The sequence below is a fragment of the Phaseolus vulgaris genome, chromosome 5 (assembly GCF_051622355.1).
Source record: "Phaseolus vulgaris cultivar YP4 chromosome 5, ASM5162235v1, whole genome shotgun sequence".
In the NCBI taxonomy this organism is placed as follows: domain Eukaryota; kingdom Viridiplantae; phylum Streptophyta; class Magnoliopsida; order Fabales; family Fabaceae; genus Phaseolus; species Phaseolus vulgaris.
The window spans coordinates 37,101,555-37,113,952 of NC_143502.1; the positions used below are offsets into that span (position 1 = coordinate 37,101,555).

At 30.7% G+C, this 12,398-nt stretch overlaps 1 protein-coding gene across 1 annotated transcript; it reads right to left on the reverse strand.

Moving 5' to 3' along the window:
• Positions 1–4,742: 4,742 nt before the first annotated feature.
• Positions 4,743–6,397, reverse strand: LOC137835595 (E3 ubiquitin-protein ligase PUB23). Its single transcript, XM_068644179.2, has one exon. The coding sequence runs from the start codon at positions 6,168–6,170 to the stop codon at positions 4,929–4,931; it is 1,242 nt and encodes a 413-aa protein (XP_068500280.2). The 5' UTR covers positions 6,171–6,397; the 3' UTR covers positions 4,743–4,928.
• Positions 6,398–12,398: the final 6,001 nt, after the last annotated feature.

The following is a 12,398-nucleotide window of genomic DNA, read 5'->3' on the forward strand; positions in this document are numbered from 1 at the left end:
TGGTTAGGAGAATGTTAAGTAAGTCAACTATACCTGTTTCATTGTGGATGTATGCTTTAAAAACTGCCATGTATCTGTTGAACAGGGTTCCTAGTAAGGCAGTTCAAAAGACACCTTTTGAATTATGGACAGGAAGGAAACCCATTTTGAGACACTTGCATGTTTGGGGATGTCAGGCAGAAGTCAGAAAATACAATCCGCAAGAGAAGAAATTGGATGCAAGAACAATCAGTGGATATTTCATTGGTTATCCAGCAAAGTCAAAAGGGTATATGTTTTACTGTCCTGCCCATAACACAAGAATTGTTGAATCTGAAAATGCACGGTTCATTGAAAATGATGAAACCAGTGGGAGTAATACTTCACAAAATGTGGAGATTAAGGAAGTTAGAGTACAAGTTCCTTTAACTAGTACCTTTACTTCAAGTATTGTTGTTCCTAATGTAGTTGAGTCACTCAACGATGAAGAAGAACAACAAATTAATGATCATGAAGAAAACAATGAACCTGTAGTAGAACAACCACAAGAAATAGTATTAAGAAGATCTCAAAGAGAAAGAAAGTCTGCTGTTTCGAATGATTATGTGGTTTATCTACAAGAGTCAGAAAATGACTTAAGTATTGATAATGATCCAGTTTCATTTTCAGACACCGTCAATGATGATAATTCTGATAAGTGGTTAGATGCCATGAAAGATGAGCTTAAATCAATGGCACAGAATGATGTATGGGACCTTATAGAATTGCAGAAGGATGCAAGAGAGTCGGGTGTAAATGGGTCTTTAAGACTAAACGTGACTCTCATGGCAATATCGAACGTTACAAGGCCCGACTTGTTGCCAAAGGTTTTACTCAAAAATGATGGCATTGATTATAAAGAAACATTTTCACCTGTTTCTAAGAAAGATTCCTTTAGAATTATCATGGCATTAGTAGCTCATTATGATCTTGAGTTGCATCAGATGGATGTCAAAACTGCTTTTCTGAATGGGGATTTAGAAGAGGATGTTTATATGGACCAACCAGTGGGGTTCATTGAAGAAGGAAAGGAACACATGGTGTGTAAACTTAAGAAATCAATATACGGGCTTAAACAGGCTTCTAGGCAATGGTATCTTAAGTTCAATGATACTATTGTGTCCTTTGGGTTTAAGGAAAACATCGTTGATCGGTGTATATACCTGAAGATCAGTGGGAGCAAGTTTATATTCCTGATTTTGTATGTTGATGATATCTTGCTTGCAACTAATGATCTTGGTCTATTAAGTGAGACTAAGAAGTTTCTCTCTAATAACTTTGAGATGAAAGATATGGGTGAGGCATACTATGTGATAGGAATTGAAATATTCCGTGACAGATCACAAAGACTGTTAGGTTTGTCTCAGAAAGCATATATTAATAAAGTTTTAGAGAGATTCAGAATGGATAAATGTTTGACATCTCCTGTTCCAATACAAAAAGGAGACAAATTTAGTCTCATGCAATGTCCAAAGAATGACTTGAAACGGAAACAGATGGAGAATATACCTTATGCATCTATTGTTGGGAGTTTAATGTATGCTCAAACTTGTACACGACCAGATATTAGTTTTGCAGTTGGTATGCTTGGTAGATACCAGAGTAATCCAGGATTAGATCATTGGAAAGCTGCAAAGAAAGTTTTAAGATACTTGCAAGGAACGAAGGATCACATGCTTACTTATAAAAGATCTGATCACCTTGAGGTGATTGGATATACAGATTCAGATTTTGCTGGCTGTGTGGATACACGAAAGTCTACATTTGGTTATGTGTATCTTTTAGCCGGAGGAGCGATTTCATGGAAAAGTGCGAAGCAGTCAGTCATCGCTGCGTCCACTATGGAGGCTGAATTTGTGGCATGCTTTGAGGCCACAGTTCAGGCTAATTGGTTGCGAAATTTTATTTCAGGACTTGGAATTGTTGACAGTATTGCCAAGCCGTTGAAAATTTATTGTGATAACTCCGCATCAGTCTTCTTTTCTAAAAAACGATAAGTATTCCAAAGGTGCTAAACATATGAAATTGAAATACTTTGCCGTTAAAGAAGAAGTTCAGAAACATAAAGTGTCAATAGAACATATTAGCACTGATCTTATGATTGCTGACCCTTTAACAAAAGGGTTACCGCCCAAAACATTTACTGGTCATGTTGTAAATATGGGCATTATGTATACTAGTGAATTATGAATGTTGTTAATGCTTATTTGACACTCTGAGCTCATTGATAAATAAAGTTTCTGAAATTTATGTTGTTTTCTACTTTATGTATATGCATGCAAATTATGTTATTATGGTTTGGAAAACAAATTATGTTGTTATTGATGACAATGACATTATGTTTGAACCTATTATGGATTTCTCACTATAAAGTCATATTAAGGAGAAAGAATGATATAGTAGTACATGGAAGGAAATGTGTTGATTCAAATGACATGTAACCGCCATGACTCTTATTATTTATGTATTCTTGATTATGAATAATGATAGAACCAATTTATGTAAGGCCTTTTAAATGCGCATTTATGTCATTATTAAATCATGAAAGTATTATAACTCATATATGAGTCAAGTGGGAGAATGTAAGAAATTATGTAAATTAATTTCTATAAAGTGACTCACATGACTTAGAGTTTGGGCTTTGGGCCCAAATATGATTTAATAATAATAATAATAGAATAAAGGCCCATTGGTTAATGTGAGAAATATATATTTGATGATATACCTAATGAAAAACCTACATCTGATGGAGATTGGGTACTAAAGGCTATAAGGTTCTGTCTCTGCAAATAATAGTTGTCTCACTGTTAACCATCACGAAAGTATGTGACAAGAACGGAATTGCAAGAGATAGATTGGGATAAAGGAGATAAAGTAACTGCTCAATTAGGATCACTCATGGAAGTGCCTATTTCTTCCTCACTTTTATGTTTTGTGTGAGAATCATGATATGATAAGATCTATATGTGAACTTATTATTGTATGTGTTCACGTTCATTCATGTTTTGACTTACATATTATTATTTATGGATATTAGTTTTGATTTTATAATTATTCATATTATAATAATATTTTTAATATTTTGTATAGAGATGCGTAATAATTAGTAGGTAATAGAGATTCGTGAGTAAAAATTGGTAGGTAATGCTGAATTTACCTACGGATTCAGATCTGTGGATAAAATCCGTAGATAATGTTGGTCATAGGTAATATCCGTAAGTAATGCTGAATTTATCTATGGATTCAGATATGTAGATAATATCTGTAGGTAATGTTGGTCGTAGGTAATATCCGTAGGTAATGCTGAATTTTCCTATGAAATTCAAATCCATAGATAAAAATCCGCAAATAATACTAATATTTTTGTAGTGAGCGGTGACACACGATCATCCACAATCTTTGTTTTTCTTCAGCACTATGATTACTGATTATTTGAGAACCAATACACCAAATTACAATATTTTTACTATGCATCACTATTTTACAAAAATATTCTTGCCATGTAAGTAATCCAGACAATCATAGAAGTTGTATTCTGGTGTATGGAAAGATTGGTTGTCAAAAAATATTTTCAATATCTCATGGATAGCTATTACTTTTGTAAGACCATATTTAAGTAATACAAGGTTTACCCAATTTTAGTTGTGGATACTTAGTACATTGAAGATGTAACTTTCTTTTATTGGATCACATATTGAAAAAATGAGTGGGATTTTTTTTTCAAGAACTAGAGTATATCTAAAATACTCTAATTTATTCTATTTATTCATTGTCGATTAAGAAAATATAAAAATAATTGTATTGGCATTGACTAAAATAAGTTTACATTTTAATTTATCTATTTTACAAAAATGAGGAATACTATCACTTAATTCTCATAAAAAAAAATCCACTACAAGGATTATTTCTTAGTCAAATATTAATATGAATCAATTTTTGATTCATGTCAGCTAATTCGGTTAAATAAAACCAAACTTAGTTTTTGGAATCCAAAATTTATATCCTTATGCAATTGGATTTGATCCCTTTCTTAACCCATGCTCACAGTGATTATCAGAAAGAAAGTAGAAGAGAAGGAACATAGCAGATTTCACCCAGCACCACAGCAAAATAAGAGGTTAGATAATTAAAGCACATGTAAAAGGCCACCGCATTGATGAAATATTAAAGTGAGATTTTGGTTCTGTCTTTCAAACAATTCATCCACCCAAGTTAATCTTTAGCCACCATTTTTGTCATACTTGCCGGCTGCTCATCAACCGCCCAATCAATCAACTCCCTCTTTAAACACAAAATTGCCAACTGTATCCAATTGCTACCTACTAACACAACACAAATTATTGAAAAGTATGAACCATTTTGATTCCCATTAATTATGTCATTTATCATTGCTTTTCTTAGTTTCTAAAATGAGTTATCCAGACTTCATTCCATATCTTAGTAGAGATTAGGGTAGTTTGAACTGTATAATAAATGAACTAGAAATTGCTATAAAGAGCATCCCAGATAAAGAACAGATTAAGATGGCTTATACTCTGAACTTTACATATACATCCAAGGACCAACTACCATACTTAGATACAACATTCCATTTGAGATCAATCCAAAACAAATTTCACAGAAAAAGTTCAATTCTAATATGGATTCCCAGTATACTGATTAGATAACAATACTTCCATATTAATCTCCAACAAATGATCACCAGAATTTGATAACCTTCAAAATTTGTTCCACAAATGATCTATCTTTCCACAATTAAACTGGGTTACAACAAATGATCCATTCAAAATATGTACACTTGATTTGATACAAACTATAACAGATTATGAAGGCTGAAAAATAAAGGGTATGAAAAGAACCCAGCAATACTTTTGAGAACAAAAAAGGATTTGGAGCTTCAATTATATCAATCACCTTTGGAATCTGGTAAACAAATATACTTGAATGCAGGGAGAATTATTCCATGTTTTGGAGTGTAACCTAAGTACACTTCTTGCCTTTTCTTTCAAATAGGAAGCACTATCTGCTTGTAGCACCATGCAAAGCTTTGACACAGCACCAACCCTCAGCATCTCTTGCACTACTTCATGAGACGCTGAGAACTTTGAAATCAAGGAAAATATATGAAGAGCTCGATCATCGATGGTTGGAGAAACCCTAAGGATCCTTTTGGAAACCACAGCAATGCTTGCAGCATGCTGCAGAAACTGGTCTCTCCCATCAGCACATGAACACAGATGCGCCAAAAGGATGAATACGAGTTCTGTTAGATTCTTTTCTGGGTTTTCAAGTGCAAGTTCAACGAGCTCCTCCACGGCACCTGCATCAACTATCTTCGTTCTATTCCTCCCCAAAGGACACGTTTCTATGAGCACATACAATGCCGATTTAATAGCTTGCTGAGAGAGTTCTCTATTTTTCATCACCTTCACAACCACTCTGAAGAATTCAAGCCCTAAGTTCCCTAAAGGGGTTGAATCTTTGGCTTCAATTGTCAATTTCAATATAGGCATTGCTTCATTTATTACCTTAACGTTGTTCTTAGTTTGAAGCTGCAAAACCCGAGTCAACGAGTTCAGAAAGTCAAAGTTCTGACCCAGCAAGCGCTTCATGTAGTTACTGTCCATCACATTGGCATTGCTCCAAAGCAAACGAAGAATCCTCAGAGACTCCTCAATGCACGACGACGTTTTGTCCTGCGTGAAACTCTTTGTGATGACCTGCACCATAGCTTCTGCTACACCCGCAGAAGCCATACACCTTCTGTTCCTCTCGTTCTCTACTGCAAGGTCATGCAACTTCTCGATTGCGTTTTGAAAGCGTGGAGGAACTTCAAGATCCTTCACGAGCTTCTCAACGTTGGCATTGCTAAGAGGGGACTTCGGTGTCGGAATCTGATCAACACCGTTTGCTTCATTCGCTGAACACCACGCTTGGATTAGCCTCCGAAGCGTGTGGTTTGGGGTTAAGAACTCTGAGTTTCGCGGCAATGGTTGCTGTGTAATTGGACACGTGCAATTTTTAGCTTTGAGCAACCAGTATTCTATGCTTTCTCTGTCGTAGGTTATGCCCGTAACAGTTGTCACAGGGTCCTTCATGATCTGAAGCGAAATGGGACAAGCAAAAAACTGAGGAATTTCAATTTCTGTCATTGTATCAGATACACAGCATAAGAAATATGGTATAGGAGTATTTGAAGAAGGAAAAGGAAGTAGAAGAAGAAAAGGGTTTGTTTTCTTTGGTAAGACAAATCGGCTCTATTGAATATAAAGTCCCCAATGACGATTATCTCTAGCTAGTATAATATATAAATCTTGCTGATATGTGTTGGCCACAGAGCATTCCACACTTTTTGATGAATGTGTTTTTTGTGTGGATGAAACTTGATTACAGTGTTAAGTGTTATATTATATATATATATATATATATATATATATACATACATATAGTTAGATACATACATTTTGCCTTCTTTTACTAGTCTAGATGCTTGAACATTTTAAATGGTGAGTTGGGTGGTCAAACGTAGCAGTAATCGTTTGAAAAACTACAATATGACGGTGTTCGAATTCTAGACGCCTGAAATCTTTGCCTCTCTCCATAGAAACTATATATTAGATAGTTTTAAATCATTATTATATGAAATTAAATACTACTAAAAGTTATATATTAAAATGTTTAATACATATTATTTCTTAACGAGTTTCTCGAAATTATATCGTTGTCAAAATAATATTTTTTTTATTAATATATTTCGTTGAATGTGACATAAGGTGGTATAAATGAAGTTGGAGGCCACTTGTTAACGTTGGCGGCTTAGAGTGCAGCTTGATGGGTTGATTTGGATAGTGACATAATTTTGAAAAGAGAAGTGATTTACAAAAAGAAAAAAAAAAAGAGACAAAGACAAAATAGGTTTCAAAGTTGGTGATGCCCACGTAGGGAGTGTCTAGCATTGAATAAAATAATATGCATGGATGATAATATTTTTAGTTCATTCATATATTTTATATAAATGTATTTATTTATTTCATTTTGGACCCAACTTCGAGAGTGAACTATAAATAACGCCGGCTTGCAACTAAAATTAGTGCGTGGAACTTTCAAAGATGCAAAAGATTGATTTTGAATTCAAACTTAACTTTTTTTTTTATAAAAAAAAAAAATTAAGTGAATTAAAGGGACATTTAGTAGTATTTCAACGTTTATAAAAAATTATATATCAAATTCTTTAAATAACTACATAACTTGTTAAACCATAACATAACTCCAAACTTACATAATTTTCAGCATTATAGAGATCCTTATTAATACAAACAGATTCACTCTTCACACCAAGATCAAATTCTACTACCTGACTACAGCCAAGTATTCTATTATTATATTATTCAATATTTAAAATAGTAAAAAAATGGAAATTAAATTGTATCAGACAAAAAGACTTTGCCATCATCATCTCATACTACATACATAGCCAATACTCCTTGAAGACTTCAAACTACTTTGCTTAATCTTAATCTTATGACCGCAATATCACACTTCAAGAAAATCATCAAATAAAAATCAATTTTTAAAAATAAAAATAATTAGTTGTAATAGTAACTAAATTAAAGAACATTTTAAAAAAAAATTAGTTTATAAATTAGTTTATATTATTATTAAATAGTTTTTAAATTGGTATCTAATTCAAGGTTTTAACTACCAATTATTTAGATTCTAAATTTGGTAGCAAAAACATTGGTTGCTAATTAGATACCAATTTAGAATCCATTTAACAATAATAGAAACTAATTTAGAAACCAAAATATAACTAATTATTTCACGATTTTTTTTAGTGTGAAGTATGTGCTTTCTTCAAAAAGCCTCTCCATAATAGACTCAAATATGTCAAATATGATGACACATTATTAAATAAAGATTAAAAGTTGATTTTGAATATTTCAACTGAAATTCAAATAGGTTCATATATGTTGTATATTTACGACAAACATGGTTAGTATGTTTGACTTAACTTCTAGTTGTCTTTATAATTAAGTTTCTCATTGAATATTATTAAATTTAGGTAAATTTTATAAAGGTAAATTAGAAAAAGAATAAATTACATAGAACAATGTATTATCAGAGAAAGTTTTTTTATTTTTTTTTATTTTTTTAAACTCCTAATATAATTGTTTAGATTATTTTTAAGAATTTCTTTGTTTTTTTTATTTTATTTTTTCGGAAGTATTTAGTATAGTTTTCCATATTTCTGTTTTCTATTTTTTTAGTTTTATAGATAATAAGTGATTTAGTTTGAGTTTTAAAAAAAATTTACAGTGAAAATAATTAATTTCTTCAACTCCTCGATCATGCAGTTTAAAAGGTAAGTAGATTTTTAATTTTTTTAATATTGAGAAGTTTTATTTTCATGGATATGTGAATATAAACATAAAAACTTAAATATTTGATAAATTATCAATTTTATTTTATGATTCTAGTGGTATTTTATTTTATTTGTTTCCAAAAGGAGTTATCTAAGTCATTTTATTTCACTGTTCAAATTTTGACCTAAATTATTTATCGGTAAAAATAAAATAAAAAATTATGAGGAAGTAAAAAGTGAAAAATGATTAAAATACCGTAATTTATAAGAAAGAAAAACATATTAGAGTGAAACTGAAACAAAATAAAGTTTTGCATTTTCAATTTATATGGGCCCAGTTTACCCGAAGACCCAAAACAGGCTGCTTCTTCCTGCACCTCCATACCTTCTTGTGCTACCCCCATAAATTTTTCTTATTCCAAAAATACCCTTTTCAATATTCCAGATTACATAATCCAGAAGTCTTTTTTTAGATTCAAAATTAGCTTTCGGATTATGTAATTCGGAAGTCTTTTGTGATTAGCTTCCAGATTACATAATCCGGGAGTCTTTTCTAAATATGAAATTGACTTCCGAATTATGTAATCCGGAATTTATCCGGATTACATAATCCATAGGCTAATTATTTCAAATCCAAGAAAGTTAAAAAAAGAATAAAATGGTATTTTCATATTTAGTATGGGGTGGCACAAGAAGGTATGGAGGTGTAGAAAGAAAGAGTCTCCAAAATAACGCTACAAAGCCCATTAAAAAGGACTAAACCAGTGCTGTGATCGGTCCAGCACTTATGAACATGGACATGCCCAATTTTTCACGAGGATTATGTGTTCCATTTTTTTGACTATTTCTTTCTGTACCTCCATATCTTCTTCTGCCACCTCCATACACAATATAAAAATACATTTTTATTCTTTTTTGTCATTCCCATAAACTAGTTTCCGGATTATGTAATCCGGAACACATTTGAAAAAAGACTTATGGATTACATAATCTGGAAGTTAAATAAGACTTTCGGATTATGTAATCCGGAAAGTAATAATGCATATGAAAAAAGGTTTCTGGATTACATAATCTGGAAGCTAATTATAAATTTGAAAAATGACTTCTGAATTACATAATCCGAAATATTATAGAGGGGTATTTTTAGAAATTAAAAAATATATGGAGATGAGAGAAGAAGGTATGGAGGTGAAGGAAGAAACAATCCCATTTTTTATTACCTTTTATTCGAGTCCATTTCTTTTTACCCATTTCCATTCTGAAGTAATCCTGGTTACTTCTTATATATGAATTGAGAAATATTACCAGAACAAAAAAAATATTCAAGAATTTGCACAATGAGAAAAGAGGAAAAAAAAGAACAAAATAGGAATTTTAATTGTAACAAATAGTGCAATAGAAAAAGAAATAGACACATAATTGAGGTTGAAAAAAAATAATGTTTTAGTTATAATAATCATAAGGCACAAAATAGTTTAATTGAAATTGTAGAAATTTTTTCTTATTATAATCTCTGTCATAACTACATATCTCTAATTTTAATCAAACAACAAAAGAAAATAAAATATAATTTATAACTTTAAATAGAAAAAAAAAACACATAATCGAAAGAGATTAATGAAGAAGAGTTAAGCGCCGATGGAGTCGCCAAAGAATGATGGTGGAGATACTAATCTAAACAACGAAGCTAATGAAATGACAGGGATGAAGAGAAAGTAAAGGCAAGGGAAGCATGAAAAAAAACAATGGCGGATAAGACAAATTCAACGTTCGAATGTATGACATTCTTAAGAGGCAAACTCAAAAGATTAAGAGGCGAACTCAAAAGACTGAAACAAAACCTAAAAGTTTGGAACATAGATGTGTTTGGACATTTACACTTGAAAATACATGATATCATTAGGATGAGAAGAAGTTGGAGAAAAGAGAGTTATTTAGTGAACTCAAAGTGCTAAGTCATACACATTAAGCGTTGATAAAACCTAAATCAAGGGTTAAGTGGATAAACAAAGGTGATTCCAAGTCTAAAATATTTTCATTCAATGATTAATTGGAGAAAAATCAAGAATGTTATTAAATGAGTGGAACTTTTAGGGTAATGGTGTGAGGAACCAACATTAAATATAAACTATTTTTAAAAATAAAAAATAATTAATTATTATATTTACTAAATTAGATATTATTTTAGAAGTAAAAAAATATGGTATCATAATTTTTATTAATAATAAATAGTTTTGAAATTGATATCTAATTAGCTACCAAAATTTTAGTTACTAACTTTTAGAATATAAATTAGTTAGTAGCTAAACATCGGTAGTTAATTAGATATCAATTCATAAACTAATTTATAATTTTTTTTAATAATGATAGTTAATTAGATATTAATTTAAAAATTAATTTAATTTTTTTAATAATAGAAATTACTTTACATACGTTTTTATTATTAATAAATAGATTTTAAATTGATATCTAACTAGCTACCAAGATTTTAACTATCAAATTTTAAATTCTAAAATAATTAGTAGCTAAAATATTAGTAGCTAATTAGATATCAATTTAGAAACTAATTTTTTTTAATAATAGAAATTATTTTAGATATGTTTATATTATTAATAAATAATTTCTAAATTTGATATCTAATTAGGTACCAATAGATATCAATTCAGAAATTAATTTTTTTAATAATAGAAATTACTTTAAATACGTTTTTATTATTAATAAATAGTTTTTAAATTGTATATAATTAATTAGCTATTAAGATTTTGGCTATCAATGTTTAGAATTTAAAATAATTAATAGCTAAAATATTAGTATCTAATTAGATATGAATGATTTTTTTAGTTTATAAAATAATATAAATTTTAATTAGTTACTTTTTATCTCTAAAATTAATTTTTATTTAATAATTTTCTTGTAAATATAGTTAAGAAATTATTTGGAAAAGATTGAAAATGTAAACTGCAATAAAGAAGTTTTGTTATACACTAAAGTTATGTTTGAGTATCAAATCCACATTCTTTCGTTTTCTTTCCACTACATTACTGTGTTATGGTATATTTCATATACAAAACATAATGATTTTCTTGTATTCTTATAGTGTAAAGTCGTGTGTTTGTGACCTAGGCAAGAAACATGCGTTTGGCTCGACACCTCTGACATTGGTTCGAATCTTCGAGATACTCACCAGAAAAACACTTCTACTCCCTCAAACTTCTCCCTCGGATAATGTCTTCACTCCCTACTACACTTTCCTGTTCCATGCTTCCAACAACCTAACTGTCTTTCTCTTCTCTTTCATAGGTTGTTCCACTCATTCACCGACTTGGGAAATCGTCCAATTCGAACCCAGCACGAGTTCTCTCGCTCTCGTTATTCTAGAATTCAAGAAAAGCATCTGGTCCCGTGAAAGTTCTCGCCACTTCAGGACTTTCCAGAGACAGTGTTAAGAAGTTGCTTTTGGCTTTCGGATTGTGCAAGTTGCAAATGGCGCATCTAGGCTCACTCACTTTCTCCTCCAATTGCCAACCTGCCATGCTTCAGACTGTTTCTGATTCTTCCTTCCATTGACAACCCAAATGAGAACTAATGTTACTAAATTACAATTAACCCCTTCTGTATAATAATTAATATATTAAAGATAAATAAATTAAATAATGTGTAAAGTGATACCATACGAAAGATAACAAATTACAAGAAAAACATTAAAACATGTTTTAAGAGAAGGAAACCGGAAAAATCTCCGTTTCTCATGTTACATACAAAAATTATAACATAGTTCGAGAATACATATTTAATATTCTTGAACAATTTTAATGTAGCATAATATTAACTATTTTACATCAACTAGAAAATGTAATGGATATATAAAACAAGAAATGAAACGGTTATACACAAGTATAGTTCTATAAAAATATGACCTCACGTTAAACTCCAATGAAGAGGAGTTTAAAAAGGAAAGATAATGATTATTATAATTACATTCAGAAGGTAGCTTTGAGGTTATAATCGAGGTTAATTA

Excerpts from the sequence above, each read along its gene's own strand:
- LOC137835595 (XM_068644179.2), bottom strand. The coding sequence starts at position 6,170 with ATGACAGAAATTGAAATTCCTCAGTTTTTTGCTTGTCCCATTTCGCTT.